The sequence below is a fragment of the Gopherus evgoodei genome, chromosome 15 (genome assembly GCF_007399415.2).
Source record: "Gopherus evgoodei ecotype Sinaloan lineage chromosome 15, rGopEvg1_v1.p, whole genome shotgun sequence".
Lineage (NCBI taxonomy): Eukaryota > Metazoa > Chordata > Testudines > Testudinidae > Gopherus > Gopherus evgoodei.
Genome location: NC_044336.1, coordinates 2,270,724 through 2,288,219, shown reverse-complemented (window position 1 = coordinate 2,288,219; position 17,496 = coordinate 2,270,724). Strand labels below are relative to the sequence as shown.

The following is a 17,496-nucleotide window of genomic DNA, read 5'->3' as shown; positions in this document are numbered from 1 at the left end:
GAACCCACCTCTCTCTCTCTCTAAGTATAGCCTTCTGATCTAAGCTAAAAGATCCCTGCAGCGCCCAAAAATCCCATGGGGTTTGCTCATCACTTGGGTTACTTCCAGAACAATTGTAATGTGAAAGTGGGGACAGAGACATGCTGAACCTGGGACATATGACGGTGGCAGCTTGGAAGTGCTGCTCGACCCAGCCTACTGAATCCAGGGACATATAAGGGGCCAGCTTGGGAGCGCTGATTAACCCAGTCCTCTCAGACGCACTATGTTAATGTGTGTGTGTATGTGTCCATATAAGAACACAAGTGACACAAGCAGCACACTGATAGAAGTACAGAACACCCCCCCCCAACAGTAACTCTAATAAATGAGCATACTCCAAAGTAACAAGCAAAGGTGGTAACAAAGGTGGGTTTCCCCTACTGTAGCCTTGGGCCTCAACATTAATCAAACAGTAATGGAACCCATGGATCACAGGATATGGGTAACAAGAGAGGCTCGGGTGGAAGATAGTAGAATTTTGAGCCTGCTTAGAGGAACCTGGAATCAGATATGAATTCAATAAGAAGCCTCACAACCACAGGATGTGTGTTTAAAAATAACAGAGGAGAAATGTCATTACACTATTTACCCCTTTGCAAATGAATCTATGGTTGTGTACGTGGGCAATAACCGTGTATGTCTAAGAAGCTCATGCATGGTGCTCATAATTAAACATGTGCACAACATACCTCATAACCCACATAGAAGCAGATGTTTTTGTCACATTGTAACAATTGAAGAATGTGATTTCAAATTTCAAGTACCTAAGTTCAAAAAAGCCAATTAAAGGTAAAATATACAGTGCGCTCAAATGTAATGCCTGTACCTATTAGAATGAATTTAACAGTTGCTTGGGCACTCCAATTAGAAAAAATATTTACATGCCACTATACAGGACGCATCACTCTACCCACAAGGTTAAACAAGCAATTGACAGGGTTAGTAAAGATTCAGAACAAGAATGGTGGAAATCTCTGTTAGGTTGATCTCTCACAGAAACAGATATCTTAATTGTGGTCTTACATCCAATTGTGGTGACTATCGGTATCTAACTGGTTTTACCAGTAAACATGGTGACTTTGGCTTGCTGGGTAAGGAGAATTGTCCAGAAGGTACGAGAGGCTGGTGCATGAACTCAACTAATGTCATTGTTGGTCCTACCCAGGAGGCAAGTCTAACCTCAAGTCTGAATATTGGACTCCTGTGGTGGTAATGACGGCTCTAGTAAAAGAGTCATTGGTGGTGGTGTGTGTGTGTGTGTGGGCGGGGGAGGGGAGAAGGAAGAGTAACGAGGCACCTGGACTTAATATTGCCCACAGCCATCTTGTGTATGTATTTAGCATTACTCACAGCCATCTTCTAGGCTCAGCCACCATGTTGGAAACAAAACTATAGAGGCAGGGAAATTCAGCCTTGGCTTGGCAGACAGACAGAAAAGTATTAGGTGCAGCTACAGCCCTATTAACAGGAGATCAGATAGATGTTCACAGAGTCATGAGAACGGGGAAAGAATGGACAAGCTAACCTTGAGTTTCTTCAGCTTCTTCCTGATAATAAAAAGTGCGAGGTTTTGCTGTTGCAAGTGTATTCCACTAACAAAACATAAAGACAAGTGACCTTGAGAAGTTTTTACTAACTTTGAAAAATACAAAATCTAATAAATAGGCAATCTTAGCCAGGTGAACCTGTGTATAGTGAAATGATTGGGTAGTGGGTTTTGCATAGCTATATTTTAAGTAAAATAATTGGTTAAGACATAAATAAGAGAAACCCTCATTTTAACTACATAATAAGGGTCAGAAAACAAGCTCATTGGAACTTAACTTCAGGATATAGCTCAAGACCAAAGCTGCTAAAACTTTCTAACCCCTGCAGGACCAGACTGTGTAGAAGCCAGAGCCCAGATGACATGACCCTGACCCATCAGGTGATGTCCATCTGTTTTATTGGGAGTGGTGAGCATAAGATGCTTGGTATGTATATTCTGTCGATTTGTTGTTAATTGTGAATAAATACCTATACATATTCAAGAATATTCACTGTGTGAAGGCTCTTTCACTGGGAAAAGGCCTCACATAGGGGGAGCCCCTGGGAATGGGTGTTTGCAGGGTGAAATGCCCAAGGAAACAGAAACAGAAACAGCACCAACTGAAGCAACAGATTTATTAGGGGAAAAATCCACTATTATTCATCTCTAGCTCTTAAAAATCACTGTCATCTCAGCAAACAGTTTCCAGTTGCCAAGTATCAGCAGGGCCAAGACAGCTAATTTACAACAATGTAACCAGTTCACACTACCAGTTTTATTCCCAAGGCAGTTATATGGCTGCAACATTGTATCCAGTTGAACTAAGAATATCTGCAGCAGCATGTCTAGTCATTGCTCCTTTCCCACTGCAATTGAGCTCCCATTTCTGGTCCCAGGATTTCATGTGTCTAATCTATCCAAGACAGATGGCTATCCAACCTCCTTTTCAAAACCTTCAGCGGAGGAGTTTCCACAACCTCCCTAGGTGTCTGTTCCATTGTCCTACTGTTCTTACAGTTAGCAAGTTTTTCCTGAGATTTAATCTAAATCTGCTATACCTAATTCTAAAACAAAATGTTAAAAAATCTGAAAATGATAAAAGCAGAGAATTTGGGCGGTATGTCTTGGGAACCTCTCGTCCAAATAACCCCAAAATAGCCTCACAAGCTCTATTTCAGACTCTTTTAAAGAGTACCATTTTAAGAAGGAATATACATAGCCACATGGGTTTCATAAGTTGGTCATTTTATAGAGGGTGGTAGCTCTACAGCCCCTTAATTAAACCACTTAACTTCCACCACAAAGTGTACCCCACCTTCGTCCTAACTTGTGTTTTAGTTAGTGGTGAATCAAATCCTCTGCACCTCCTTGCTCCCTCAAAAGAGTGGAAAACACTAAGCAGAAAAAAACTTTATATTTATTAAAAATGTTCAGTTTACAAAAAAATGAGGGCTTCAGTCACTTAGAGAGTGATTATATATGGTTAGAATAGAGGAAAAGTGCAAAATTTGCAGAAATGTTTCCAGGCATTAAAAGGGCTCCACTTTTCATGAATCAGTGAATGAAATAGAAGGATTATGTAATGAATGACACCATCACGTTGAGTAGCATTTCCCAGTCTGTCTGTCAACCTGGCTCATGTCTCTCCTTGTCATTTTCTTTCACTTTCATTCTCCCACTCTCTGAGCTCCTATCTGACAGCCTCTAACCCCTACACTCAGCTATACTCCTCAAGGATCACACAGGCCAGTGACAAACAGGCTGCACAAATCTTGGAGCAATGTGGTTGGTTTCTCCATTCCAGTAGCACCTTGGTCTTTATAGTTTAACAATTCAGAGGCCCCATCAAGCCTTATAAGTCATACAAATTAATTGTATCATAGAAGGTTTTCAGAAAGACAAGAGTTCTCCAGGATCATAGAGATTAGGGTGTCTGAGGCTAGAGAGGTTGATTTCAGGGTCCTTAGGGGGATGTTTTTTTCAAGTGTCAGGGACACAGTCTGAGCTGTGATTGTTCACTCTGAACCCAAAGCCAGGGGTGGATTCTCTCCCCACTGAAGGAAGCCGGCGGGAAAGTGAAGATTGGGGCATTGTTATCAGCATCCAGAAATGTCACCAGCCCCTGTTCATAGTCCAGACAAACCCGGATCCTCCTGGGGACCCAGCTCAGGGGCAGAGGCGTTTTAGGGGAGGTGAGAGCCTGGAACTCACCCCACCACTGCTCCACAGCCCAGATCCCCCACTCAGGGTTAAAGCAGATCAATCCCTTCCTCCTCACAGACTCTCTAGCAACCCCCACAGCCCAGATTATTTCACCTCCCACCTCCACCTCCCAATAGTATCTCCCAGATGTGAATCCCTCACAGCCCAGCACGCACTCCAGGGTATCAAATCTCTTGGGATTGTTGGGCAGTCTCTGCCATTTGTCTCCCCATCTGACACTTTTCTGACCCTCAGAGAGGAGGAGTTCAGGATGAGCCGTGTCTGGATCCAGAATCACATTCACTGGGGAGAGAGGGAAGCAGAGTATTAGAGCCAGAGATCAGCCCTGAGGTGAGTGGCCTGTCCACTCATTCCTATGAATTTAAAAATATATAATGTGTATTGATATCTATGAAAATCCCAGGGTCAGGGTTAAGGGTATTTGGATGATAGTGAGAAATGTTTATGTTCATTGGTGTGGGCATGAACTCAGAGTTAAGGTTGGTGTTGGACTGTTTGTCTGACTTCAACTTGGGAGCATCTTAGAAATGCTTTTATTTTTAGGGCTGATTGTGTCATGGTCAGCATTGATTTGGTTGATAACTTTAGCTACAAGTTCAAGAAAACATTTTCATGGGAATTTTCTCATAACTGAAAAATACTTTCCATCTTGAAATCTTACCCTGTCTGTGTGATCCTAGAGTATTCTCTTTTTTCTCCTCCAGTTCAATTGGCAGAATATCTACAGGGGAAAAAGATAAAATCAATGAGATTTTATGTTGTCATATTTATAACAACATCTCCACTCTTAACTCACATCACTGTGTTTTAATTGTGACACAGAAACAGACAGAGAGGGACAGAGACACACACAGGTCTTTGATACAATCGAGTCTGAAACCTTCCATTTTCTCTTTCATTCAGGCATCTCACAGCAATGGAATCAATATCCATTAAGTCTCTCAACCATCCTAGGAGGTACAATCTCTAAGAGATGTTTACTGCTCTCTCATCGTTCCCCTCCAACCCTTGGTTGGTTTGTCTCATTCTCCTATTGCATTTTGTCATGACCTAGACCTAGATCCTGCAAAAACCTTAGTGTGACTATTATGCTCAGCATCTGTACAGAGCTCAGAACAACGTGGCCCTTGTTGTCCATTGAAATACGAACAACAACAAAAATATTGCACAGATTTGGAAATTAAGGCTGGAAGAGGTTTGGCTCAATAGGCCAGACTCATGCCTGCACTGGCAAAGGGATAGAAGAGGACAGTTTTTGATTTCCCTATTCAATGGTTACAGAGGCCAATACAGGCCTGGCACATGACAGAGAAGTCCTGCGGTCTTGACACTGCTGCACCTTTGTGCCACTAGCCTCTTGTGATATTTCCCAGGTGTATCCAGGGCTGTAAGCACTTCACTGCCACATGCTTTACCAGGAGAAGCCGTACCTTCACCTGCTTTGGGCCAGCTCCCAACTCCACTAGCCATAGGCAACATAAGCACTGCCCTCTGGGCCCCGCAGGCCCTGCTGTCCTCACTTCACGTTAGTGATTGGCTCATTGCTACCCTCAAACCCTGTAAGCATCTCCCTGAAGCATCCATCCCCTGGTTCACTGGACACTCCTAGTGTTCACAGATTCGCTGCTTCTAAAGAAACAGTGCACACCAGTGTAGCAGTTACACTTCAGGTCACTGTGCTGCTTGACACATGGCACTTATTGAAAACAAGCACTGTACAGAATCAAGATTCAAGTCATAGTGAGTAGTATTGAGAACAAATGGTTACTTTTAAAATAAGGCTGTCAAATGACTAAAAAGCATTAATCTGTTGTTCTGGGGTAAGTCACTGATCTCTTGGGACTGGAAACAACCTGAATATATTGTGATTTTTAGTGTAAAGCCTTATCTACACTACATAGTTTTGTCAGTAAAAGTCAGGTTTCATTGACAAAACAGTGGAGGTGTACACACTGCAATGTTCCTTCCGCCAACAAAACTCTCCTGCTTTGCCAACAAAATAAAACCACCTTGACGAGAGGCATAGAGCTTTTTGTGACACAGTTATTAACAAAGTGTTAGTGTAGACATCACGCTTGGTTACGTTGCTAGAAATGGCCTCCAGGAGGTTACCCAAAATGCCCATCCTGACTGATCTGGTCAGCAGTTTGAACTCTGCTGCCTTGTACCCAGGTACACACCCTTTAAAGGCCAGGGAATTTTTGAAATTCCACTTCCTGTTTCCTCGGCGTAGAGAGCTCACATCTCATCTTCCAAGCTGACCGTGGTGGCTCCATGCAGCAAACATTCTCTCAGTTGGAGTACACCAGAGTTGTTGGATCTGCTGGTGCTGTAGGGTGAGGAGGCTGTACAGTCCCAGCTGCACTCCAGCTATAAGAACTTCGATACCTGTAGGCAGATTTCTCATGGCTTGCTGGAAAAGGGCTACGAACAGGACACTGACCAGTGCTAAGTGAAGATAAAGGAGCTGAGCAGGAGTTCCACAAGGCAAGGGAGGCAAACCGTTGCTCTGGTGCTATGCCAAAGATCTGCTGCTTCTATAAGGAGCTGGCTGCCATCCTTGGCAGTGACCCCATCTCCACCTCCAAGAACCTCGTGGATACTTTAGTGGGACTGCAGGCAGTGGACAGTAGACTCAACCCCAAGGACAAAGTTGTGGATGAGGAGTTTGAATTGGAAAACAATGTGGAGCACACAGCAGGGTCCATCCAGTGGTGCAGCGAGTCAGGACCTCTTTTCCACTCCAGAGGGGTCTAGCCAGTCCCAGCAGTCTGGCTCTGGCATGCATGATACAGGAGAGGAGAGCTTTGAAAAATGACCTTTTTGAGTTGATACTGCTTGGTTATATGAGGCAGAGCTGTCCTTTTCTCTGTGAATTCTAGAAGTGGGTGAAGGGATAGAAATGTACAAGATTAGCTGTGTTTGCATGTGCTCCACTTTCCCCTGTGCAGCTAAGCAGTGCAGCAGAACTGTGTTAATGTACATCGAGATTTCATGGGAATCCTCCACAGAGATCTCTAGGAACTTTCCTGGAGGTACTCATCAATCCTCTGCCGAAGGTTCCTTGGCAGAGCTACTCTGTTCCTTCTCCCGTTGAAGGAAACTTTCCCATCCCATGCCAATCGGCAATCACTTGTGCAGGGACCAAAGCAGCACACAGGCAAGCAGCGTAGGGACTTGGTCTGAAGCTCTTCCTCTGGCCAAACTCACCATGATTAGGGTGCTCACTGAGATGTGTGCTTGCCTGGGGATAGTGAGAAAGTAATTTGTATGTAAAAAAAGGTGTATTTTACTACAATGATTCAATGCTATGTGTGAACTAACAATCATGCTTCTGTTTATTGTTTGTTGTGCTTCTACAGATGTGGCCTTCACGGGAATCCCCTATACATCAGCAGAGACTCAGCCAAGGCAGAGTAAGGAGGACATGTTCCAAGAGACACTCCAATACTCAGAGGCTGAAAAAAGAGAACACAGGGACTGGAGAGAGACCCGGAAGGAAAAATTTAAAATAGTGAGGCAGGACAGTAAGGAGAATGAAGAGCACATTATAAAGGGCCAGAAGCAGATGATAAACATGATGGAGGAGAAAACAGAGATGCTGAAGTCCCTAACCATGCTCAACCCTCACCTCTCCCCCGCCCCCCCAGCCTTGAAGCCAATACAGAACTGCTTTCCATGCCAACCCAATCTCCTCCCACACATTCCTTGCAACTTCCCAGCCCATCTTGGTACCCCACTTCTCAGACAGCTTCCAAAATGATAACTGGATATACACACAGCTATGAGAGCCTACATTGCCATGCACTCTTATCTCCCTTCCCACAAAGCCTTTTGTGTGTGTTGTTAATAGGTATTTAATAAAACAAACTCTCTGAAAGATAACCAATCTTTATTTGTTTCCTAGACATGGTGTTTGCTGCTGGTAGTAATACGTAGTGGCAATCTGATCATTTGCTGAGTAAAAATCCGAATCAGGAATCATTGCTACTTTCATGCATGGTGGCAAGCTAGCAAAGCATGGTAGAGTGCTGTTCTAGAGAGAGACATATTACTGGTGCTCATTGTCAAAATGTTGTCTCAAAGCCTTCTAGATTCGAATAGTCCCTGTTGTGCCCCTCTAAGAGTTCAGGTATCTGGCTGCTCAAAATCAGTCACCAGGCGATCCGCCTCTGTGCTCCATCATTGGGGAAACTTTTCATCCTTAGCCTTGCAAATATTATGGAGCACACAGCAGGCTGCTATGATCATTTGAATATTTTCCTCATTTAGGTCTAACTTGTCATAAAGGCAGGGCCAGTGCACTTTTAATTTGCCAAATGCACATTCTACAGTCATTCTGCACCTGCTCAGCCTATTATTGAAGTGCTCCTTGCTGCTGTCCAGCTTTCCCATGTAAGACTTCATGAGCCATAGGATTAAGAGGAACGCTGGGTCTCCCAGAATCACTGCGGGCATTTCAACATCCCCCACTGACTGCAAATTTCTGTACAGGCCAGTGTTCCTGAAGATGCATGTGTCACGCATCTTCCCCACTTTGATGTCAGTGAAACACCCATGGTGATCCACAAGTGTCTGCAACACCATAAAGAAGTGCAACACTCCTTTCTATTGATGTACTATGTCACAAGATGGTCCAGCGCCAAAATTGGAATATATGTGCCATCTATCACCCCACCGCAGTCAGGGAATCCCATTGCCACAAAGCCATTCACTATTTCACTCATATTGCCAAGAGTCACTGTCCTTTGAACCAGAATGTGATTAATGGCCCTGCATACTTGCATTAACACAGCCCCAATGGTGGACTTCCCGACTCCAAACTGATTCATGACTGACCAGTAGTAGTATGGAGTTGCCAGTTTCCACACAGCAATCGCCATGCGCTTCTCCACTAAGATGGTACCCCTCATTTTGGAGTCCTTGCACTGCAGTACTGGGGTGAGCTCCACACACAGTTCCAGGAAGGTGCGACCCCTGTGTTTGTTTCCTGAGCCCAAATGTGATGGTCCACTGTGCGCAGCTATTCCGTGAATACAAAAGTAATCTGGTGTTGTTTCCTTCCATGGTACACCGTAGATCAAGCAATTCTGATTCCTGTTCAGATTGGGAGTTCATGATATACTGCATGACCATCCATGATATGTCCATAACAGTCACCTCAACAATACACAGCAGGGCAGGATCCATCTTTTCCGACAGATATGGCAGGCACACAGTAAAGAGAGGCATTAAAGTGCAGCAAAACACAGCTGGAATCCCACGGAATGATGGGAAGGAAAAAACTACGTCATGGGATCTTGCACCCATGATGCACTGTGATCCACTCCACCTTCCCACAACTTCTAGCTCCAGAAAGTGACGAGTAGCAAAGTGGGATAGCTATCCACAGTGCACTCCTTCCACTGTCAATGCTAGCGCATCAAGTGTGGACATGCTCCGCTGACAGAAGGAGCATTGTGTTAACATGCAGAAGCAATGTAATTACACCAGTTTTTGACTGTTGGCATAAATTGGTGGACAAAACTGTGTAGTGTAGACAAACTCTAAATGACCATTTATCCCTAAGTCCAGCATACTCTCTACTCCATTATCCAAGTAATTAATAAAAATATTGATTAGTACCACACCCAGTCGTGATCCCTATGGTACCCCACTAGACACACCCTTACAGTTTAGCAGTGAATCACTGATAACTACTATTTGAGTATGGATTTCAAACCAGATTTGTACCCACTTTATAGTAATTTCATCTAGATCCCATTTCCCTAGTTTTCTTATGAGAACATAATGTAGGACTGTGTCAAAAAGCTGACTAAAAACACGATACAACATATCTAAAGCTTCCCCTCAGTCCTGGACCAGTAACACTGTTGTAGCCCATAGAGCCAGCTTTAGCAATGTGGCATATGGGATCTGTGACACCACACACCAGTCAAGACACTCATTTTTTAACTAGTATTGTTCCATAGCAGAGTTCTTACACATCTCATTCACAGTCTCCTTGCCTGTGCTAGACCCAGATAAGGATGTGTACAGCCAACTGGCTGTTGTCCATCCCTTAAGTCATTTCATAAGAACAGAAGAGAACAGAAGAGCAGCCATTCTGGGTCAGACCAAAGGTCCATCTAGCCCAGTATCCTGTCTACCGACAATGGCCAGTGCCAGGTGCCCCAGAGGGAATGAACAGAACAGGCAATCACCAAGTGATCCACCCTCTGTCACCCATTCCCAGCTTATGGCAAATAGAGGCTAAGGACACCATCTCTGCCCATCCTGGCAACTTCTCAAAGACAACATCTATAAGGAACACATCAACATTCCTCCTTTGTGTGCAATCACACAGAAAGCCAAACCTGGAAAATCCCATAGGTGGCCTGTTGCTCAGAAAAGGGCCATCACTACATTTGTAGATAGGATATGTTTGAGATGGATACTGTCCTGTGTGGTCTGCAGGGAGAGGATCAGCTATAGAACCTATCACATCTTTGTGCCAGGTCAGATTGACCAAATAGAAGACATGGATGGAGAGGGTGACCTATGATGAAAATGGCCAGTATCATGTAGTAACCAGCCACCAAAAGTATCTATGTGATCAATTGGCGTGTCAGGTGACAAAGCCATATTTCTGTTTTACCTAAAAACAACATATGTTAATGGGGCACAAAGTGATTTCTCCTGTCTCTGCATTTGAAAGCACCACTATTATTATATCTGACCCAACCTATCAAGATCTAATTGTCCAAAGCACACCAACATTTCTTGTTTATATTCCCCCATGGAATTTACACGTGAAACATTTAGTGGATCAAAAAGACACACACCTCATACAAATTACCAATAATGTCAAGGAGGCTGACCAATCTTTTACCCACTTGATTAATACAGGTGATGAAGTCTTAGCAGCACCATTACAAACAAAAATTGAGTTAAAAGGATGGGTTATCATTCAAGGCATTGCAATAGGGTTATATTCATTGTATTCGGATGCATGCAGCGTAAAATCAGGAGATTAAGTACAAAGGGTCAAGTGACCCAACAACAACCTAGGGGGATGAAAGAAAATGAATCTATCCAAAGTGTAAGCATGGGACCTATATCAGGTACTGGAGCATCCATATGCTGCATTTATACTACACAGCCAGAATCAATCTCTCAGGTCCCTTAATCTCAGCAACAGGAGACTGAGACTGGCACCAGAAACTCCCCCTCAGGTAATCAACTATCTACATCATAATATATGTGATAGGGTTCATTTGAAATCACCCCATCAAAAGGGGGACTTATAGCCCATAGCCAGCTTCAGCATTTTTTTACTTTGCAGTAATGCAGGGAACCTACAGGCCTGTGTCCGGTAAGATACTGACTTAAGCAGTTAGCCTATGGCATAAGTAAGCTAGCCTGAGGCTTTGAGGCCTATAACCTTACCACTAGATTCCCAAGGATGAGAGTATGTCAGTAAATGAGCACTTGTGTGAGGAATCATACAAGATTTCATCTTATCTCTGTATTTTGCTGTCTTTATATGTGGTATAGATCTCTTTGCTAATAGAAGTAGTTAAAGCTTTGCTTTGCTCTCACTGCGTCTCCATTGTGCACTCTGGGGTTCCCAACCAGACTTAACCTTAATTCTGTTGTGCCTGATTCTGGGCTAGAACCCTACTGCAATCCCCCAGCTCTTTAAATTAGAATTAATAGGAAATATAAGCAGTTACCACTAAAGAACTGGGCTACACTGTCAAAGGAAATTAGGTTGGTTTGGCATAGTTTGTTCTTGACAAATCCATGCTGACTATTCCTTATAACCCTGTTATTCTCTAGGTGTTTACAAATTAATTCCTAGTACACCTCTACCCCACTATAAAGTGACCCGATATAACACAGGTTCACATATAGCATGGTGGCAGCAGGGCTCTGGCAGCGCTTTAAAGGATCCGGGGCTTCGGCTGCTGCGGGGAGCCCAGGGCCCTTGAAATCACTGCCGGAGCCCTGCCGCTGCTACCCCGGGGCTGCAGCAGCAGGGCTCGGGCAGTGCTTTAAAGGATCCGGGGCTATGCTGTGGAGCCCTGTGGAGCCCTGGGCTCTTTAAATCACGGCTGCAGCCCTTCCACCGCTACCCCGATATAACGACGTTTCACCTATAACACGGTAGGGATTTTTGGCTCCCCATGACCGCGTTATAGAAGTGTATATATCTACCTTCCAATATGTATTAAATAGCTACATAATCTAAATTATGAACCATTGGACTCAGCCCATCTCTTCCCACATGCTCAGAGATTCATCCTGATTTCCTCTCTTTGATCTCAGCTTAGTACCTTTGACCTTCCTCAGCGTCTCCATTAGAGCAATAGTTTTCTGGGCGAAATCACTCAGGCTCTTTTCCAGTTCAAGAGAAATCTCCACCGGCTGCTGGAACTCCCCCTTCTCACACCTGGAGAAAAACAGTCCTTATTATATTTAATTTAGTAACTCATTACAATTTTCACTTGTAATAAGCTTGTAAAGCTGTTGCTCTAATGGGCCTGGCATTAAAATTCCTCTCCTTCTGCCAGCCACAGAGCAGGTGCAGGATAGGCCACGGTAGTGCAACCTTCTCCCCAAAAGTCCTATGAATGTTGTCCAACTCTGGCCTGGAGACACCAGCTTTAGGGTTAAAAGGAGAGTTGAATCTCCATGGCCAATTCACTCCTTGGCATTCAGCCTGGTAGTTGCAGTATTGTAGACAGCTTTCAAGTGGAGACTAGATGGACTCACCAACTCCCCACACTCTATCTCATAGCACACAACAGGTCTCCATAGGAGCCTTCAGATAGGAAAGACCCTTGATCACTGCGGACCTGGGTATGATTGTTGCTAGTGCCCTAGAGGTAAAAGGCCTAGATTCCATCCCATAATCTAGAGACAGCCAGTTCCCCAGGGAGGTGACATCTCTAGGAAATATTTTAGGTTAAAAATCTTTTCCATAGGGTGGACAATGCCAGATTCTTCTATAAAATGGTGAGAACCTCAGGATTTAATTCATCAGAGATATTTGTATCCAAAATATGACCTGCCCCACACATTTTGCCGTGGAACCCTACAAAGATGAGGTTTTAACATGGTCTCCAAGTATTTTCCCAGCATTGTGAAGTGTGAAAGGAAGTGAGAAGGAGCTGCAGTACCTGCTCAAGGTGCTTCTGACATCCTAGAGGGGAGAGAATGAGAAAAAGAATCTTAGATCCACATGGCAGATGCTGAGGATCCCAGGAATAGGATTTTGTACACATGGGAAAAAGAGACCCTGCCCTGGCCTCAGAGCCATTCATTAGCTGAGCTAATGGGGCTTTTCCATCTCTTACATCGGGATCTGTAACTCTTCAAAGAGCAATAAATACTGACATTTCTGCACTGCACACACTGAATTATACTGAGGCCTCTGATTGCTGGACTCTAGTACCCATGATTCAAGAGCTGTCCTGTCCCACTATGGGATCTGGGAAATACTTAACTCAGTCTCACCTGCAGGAATTCACTCTCTGGCTTCTGACACTTCCCCTCCATCTCACTGATCAGGTCACTGAGACGGGAAATCTCCTCAGAGCATTTGGTGATACTTTCATTCTGTATCTTTACAATCTTCTTGTCCAGCTTTTCCAGCTGGGCCAGCAGGAGGTGCTCTTGTTCCTCCAGGAACAGCCGCAGTTGCTGAAATTCAGACACAATCTTATGCCTCTTGGTTTGCGTTTGTTTCTGTAAAAAAGAAAAAAAAAGGAAGGGTAGGTACATGAAGGGTCTGGGGTCTTGCATGTGCAGGAGAGAGACTTTCTTTGCAGTCTCTAAGACTTCTGACATTTGACTATGTCCTGTGGTTACTAGGCAGAGGATTTTCTAACACCTTCCCATCTGGCCCCAATCTCTCTTAAAGGGTCATTTTTCTGTCTGACAAGGTCAGGATGTTGAGCTATCAATGTTCTCTGAGTATCCAGATCCAGGGCAGCAGCAGGCAGGACTCAGCGCTGTAGCTGGGCAAAATTTTTCACACTAAAAATTTTTGAGGTCAAATGTAGATTTGGTGACACAAACATTCATGAATTATGCCAATTTCACCAAATGTTTTGATTTTAAAAACCTGAAAAAATCAGAACATTTCATTTCCACGTTTTCAGAAAAAAGTGAAATCTCCTTGTTTTTAATACAATTAAACAATTTTTTAAAACGCATATCAAAAAAAGCATTTTGATTTTGTTGAAATTAAACATATAATTGACCCCAAATGACAACAAAAGAGCCTTTGATTTACCAAAAATATAGAAAAAAAAATTTATTTGGTATCCCCCAAAGTGATACTTGTCCTTAAATGTCCAGTGAATGAAAAGATTTGTTGTTCAAACAACTGTATTGGAAAACTACATTGACAGAGATGATGGGGAGAAAAAAAACCCCAAACAAATAATTCAACAAAGAACTGCAGGCTCAGACAGACAGCACTGAATTGGGCACATTCAGCTCACCTTGGAAAGTTTTTCGTCCAAGGCACAAAGGCTAGTAATTAATTCATTCATTGAAATAAAGTTTTGATTCTGAAGAGGAAGATGATGGGCTTCTCTGGGGCGAGTTTTCAGGTCCTCTGTCTAAATGTGTATGCTCACATCCACCCACACATAGTGCCCTATGATCATGGAACAACACACAAAAGCCCACATTCATCAGAACCATGGAGACCTCCCAGACCATGTCCCTGCAGGTTAATAACAATGGGAACCTACCAGATATTCCTGGATTCTCTTCTTTCCAACCACATTCAGCCTCAGGAGCTTTTCTCTCTCTTTCCTCAGAGTTTTCAAATGGGTCTGAATTTTCTTCTGAAGAAACAGAAATGTTCTGGTTGGTTTGATTTTACAGGTGAGAGTGGGGTGATCTTTTCCCACCAAACAAACAGAAATGAATAAATAAACAATATAACACTCTACTGATGACTGGTGAACCTAGTAGGTTTGTGATATCAGAGATACCAAGGAAATGAAACCTCCTTAATATACCCTGGGAGTAGCTTATATTTGTACTTTTGGGAATTATTTGGCCCAGTTTCTCCATTGAATTAAGCCAGCACGAAACTGGGGTCACATTCTTGGATTTTTTTTTTCACCATGTGAAATAACCTATTTTTAGAGTTTTCACTAACTAAGTGGTATGAATCCCAGAAGTCACCAGGGCCAGAAATATGGGCTGGATTCAGAAATCCCATTCAGCTTCAGTCCTGAACCCCTGGGGATGGCGCTGACTAAACACAACTGGTCTAAGGGCAAGTGCAAACCCCCTTGGAGGTGCTGATTTGTGTTAAGAACGGTTGAGTTTTGCCTTAGTGCTGTCCTGAACCTTTCTGGCGGGAATGCCCTCTGGGCAGCTACCCCTTAGTTCCTAGCAAAGAGCCCAGAAACCGTGGATTGTAGGATATTTGAGAAGGCTGCATTGTGGGACAAATGGAATCACTTTGGCTGGTCCTTGCCCACATACACAATAGAACAGGTCAGCACTGCCCAGAGGTTAGTTTTGCTGCAATCCAGTCTAATCCCAATGGTATTTGGCATGGACGTGCGCTGTCTGAAGCCCTCAAGGTGCTCAGGGTCCACACAGTGTTTAGCTCAGTGACCTTGTTTAGTTTAGGCTGACCTCTGAGTTTAACCCCTCATGAAGAAACACAGGAATTCCGAATCCCAGTGAGAAACCTCAACTCCCTGCTAGGCCTGGCACCCTTACAATGGAGTCTTTCCCACCTAATGGCCACACTTCATCACACAGCGCCACTGGGGAGGCAGCATGGTCTAGTGGTTAGTGCCCTGGCCTGAGGCTTGGGAGATGTGGGTTTTACTCACAGCTCTGTCACTGAGCTGCCAGGTGAGTTTGGGTAAGTCATGCCCCCTGTCTCAGCCTCTGTTTCCCCTCCCACCCATTGTCTGTTTTGTCTAGTTAGATTGTAAACCGTTCAGAGCAGCAATTGTCCCTCGCTGTGTTTTGTGCCGGGCCCAGTACAATGGAAGTCAGATCTCATTTGAGGTCTGCAGGAACTACTGGGATGGAAGTAATAATAAAAATAAATATTGTGATATAAATCAGTAATAACAACAGCTTGTAACATCCCCTTCTCCAGTCTGAAGGCAGCACTCGCACATAGACTGGCCTGCAGCTCCTGTGACTTAAACCTCACTGATTGTTTAACAGCTTCAGATGAGTTGAAAGGTCCCTTATCTCATGAGTTATCTTTGATGCCTTCATTTTTGCCTTTTTCCACATTCCCCTGAACATTTCCTTTTATATCATTTTTCATACAGTGAACGATGCACTTACATCAGTAGCTGCAGAAGGGAGCAATCAAATAAAACCAGCAAGTTATGATGAAATTAACCTGTAATTAAAATTCAGTTTGAATGATTTACATGACGGAATGATTCCCTACCTTGTACTCCTGGGCAGCCTCCTCTATGAGAACCACCGTGTGAGCTCTGTGAGCCTCTGATCTATCACACAATACACAGATGAGGGTTTGATCCTCTTCACAGAACAGTTTGAGAGGCTCCTGGTGTTCCATACACATACCATCCTCTCCTCTGCCTTTTGCTTTGTGTAAATTCAGCTCTTTGACTATTTCTAGGACATTTGCCAGCTGCCTGTTCAGCCTGAGGTTTCTCTGTTGCACAGTTTCTCTGCACTGAGGACAGGAGAAGTCTGTATCGGATCCCTCCCAGCACTGGGTGATGCAGGCTCGGCAGAAATTGTGCCCACACTCCAGAGTGACAGGTTCTCTGAAATACTCCAGACAGAGGGGACAAGTCACTTCTTCCTGGAGATTTTCCACGAGGTTCTCCGCAGCCATGGCTCCCTCTGGGCAGTGTGACAGGGTTAGTTTCACTTTCCTGAGTTCAGAGACTCACCCCCCCTGCAGCAGCAACTGGGCGTTTCTCTTCCTGTCACTGATTTTTGCTGTTTGCTGAGCTGGATGGAGCCAGTTGTTGACATTACAACCCAGGAAGCCTTTGTGGAAAATGTGCCAATAAGGCTCTGACTGTCCCCTTACTAAAACTCGGTGGGGGTGTTTTGGTTGCTAACTCCCAGCACCAAAAGAAAGGGGAGGGGTTGATGGGAAATCAGGACTCTGAGACTGACAGTCCCCAGGAACAATGGGGAGAGGCCAATGCTTCAGATCAGCCTGATTGAGAGGGCGGACAGGCTAATCAGGGAATCAGGAGGCAGGGGAGTCCCATCCTCCATGTTAGCTGGAATTGCCTAGGTCAGACAGAGTGGGGCCGAGCTAAGGAGAAAGCAGGGGCCCAAGCTGAGCTTGGAAGCAGAGCCCTGCCAGATCCAGAGGGGCCAGAAAAGCAGCTCAGAAAGCAGGTCAGAGCTACAGAACCAGAGCTCAGGGGGCGGGGGGGGCAAAGAAGCAGCCCAGGGAGCTGGAGGCAGAACAGCAGCAGCAGCCATGGTGAGGCAGAGTGGAGCTGGGTGCGGTGAGCAGCTGGGGAGGGCGAGGGGGACCCTTGCTAGTGGGCCCAGACAGGGAGACTCCCCAACCAAGAGGCTCTGCAGGCTGGACTTGGAGGGGGATCATAACCCTGACAGGGTGGGGGCGACACTGGGAAGAAGAGTCCTGACACCTGGAGCCTGGGAGTATGTGGCCACCACTAGAGCAAGTATCCGACCCGCAGCGTCCCTGCAGCACTGCC

The 17,496-nt window shown here is 44.6% G+C and overlaps 1 protein-coding gene across 3 annotated transcripts; it reads right to left on the bottom strand.

Moving 5' to 3' along the window:
• Positions 1–2,973: 2,973 nt before the first annotated feature.
• Positions 2,974–16,848, bottom strand: LOC115635675 (zinc finger protein RFP-like). Of its 3 annotated transcripts, XM_030534783.1 has the most exons (7): positions 16,230–16,844; positions 14,542–14,637; positions 13,295–13,525; positions 12,958–12,980; positions 12,112–12,227; positions 4,455–4,514; positions 2,974–4,075 (listed from the first exon to the last, which is right to left on the bottom strand). In XM_030534783.1, the coding sequence occupies exons 1-7, from the start codon at positions 16,644–16,646 to the stop codon at positions 3,558–3,560; spliced, it is 1,461 nt and encodes a 486-aa protein (XP_030390643.1). In that variant the 5' UTR covers positions 16,647–16,844; the 3' UTR covers positions 2,974–3,557. The 3 variants fall into 3 exon arrangements, with proteins under 3 accessions (XP_030390643.1, XP_030390646.1, XP_030390645.1); XM_030534786.1 differs by lacking the exons at positions 2,974–4,075; positions 4,455–4,514 and adding an exon at positions 8,296–8,890 and having other exon boundaries at positions 16,230–16,848; XM_030534785.1 differs by lacking the exons at positions 2,974–4,075; positions 4,455–4,514 and adding an exon at positions 8,915–9,235 and having other exon boundaries at positions 16,230–16,848.
• Between the last annotated feature and the right edge of the window lie 648 nt (positions 16,849–17,496).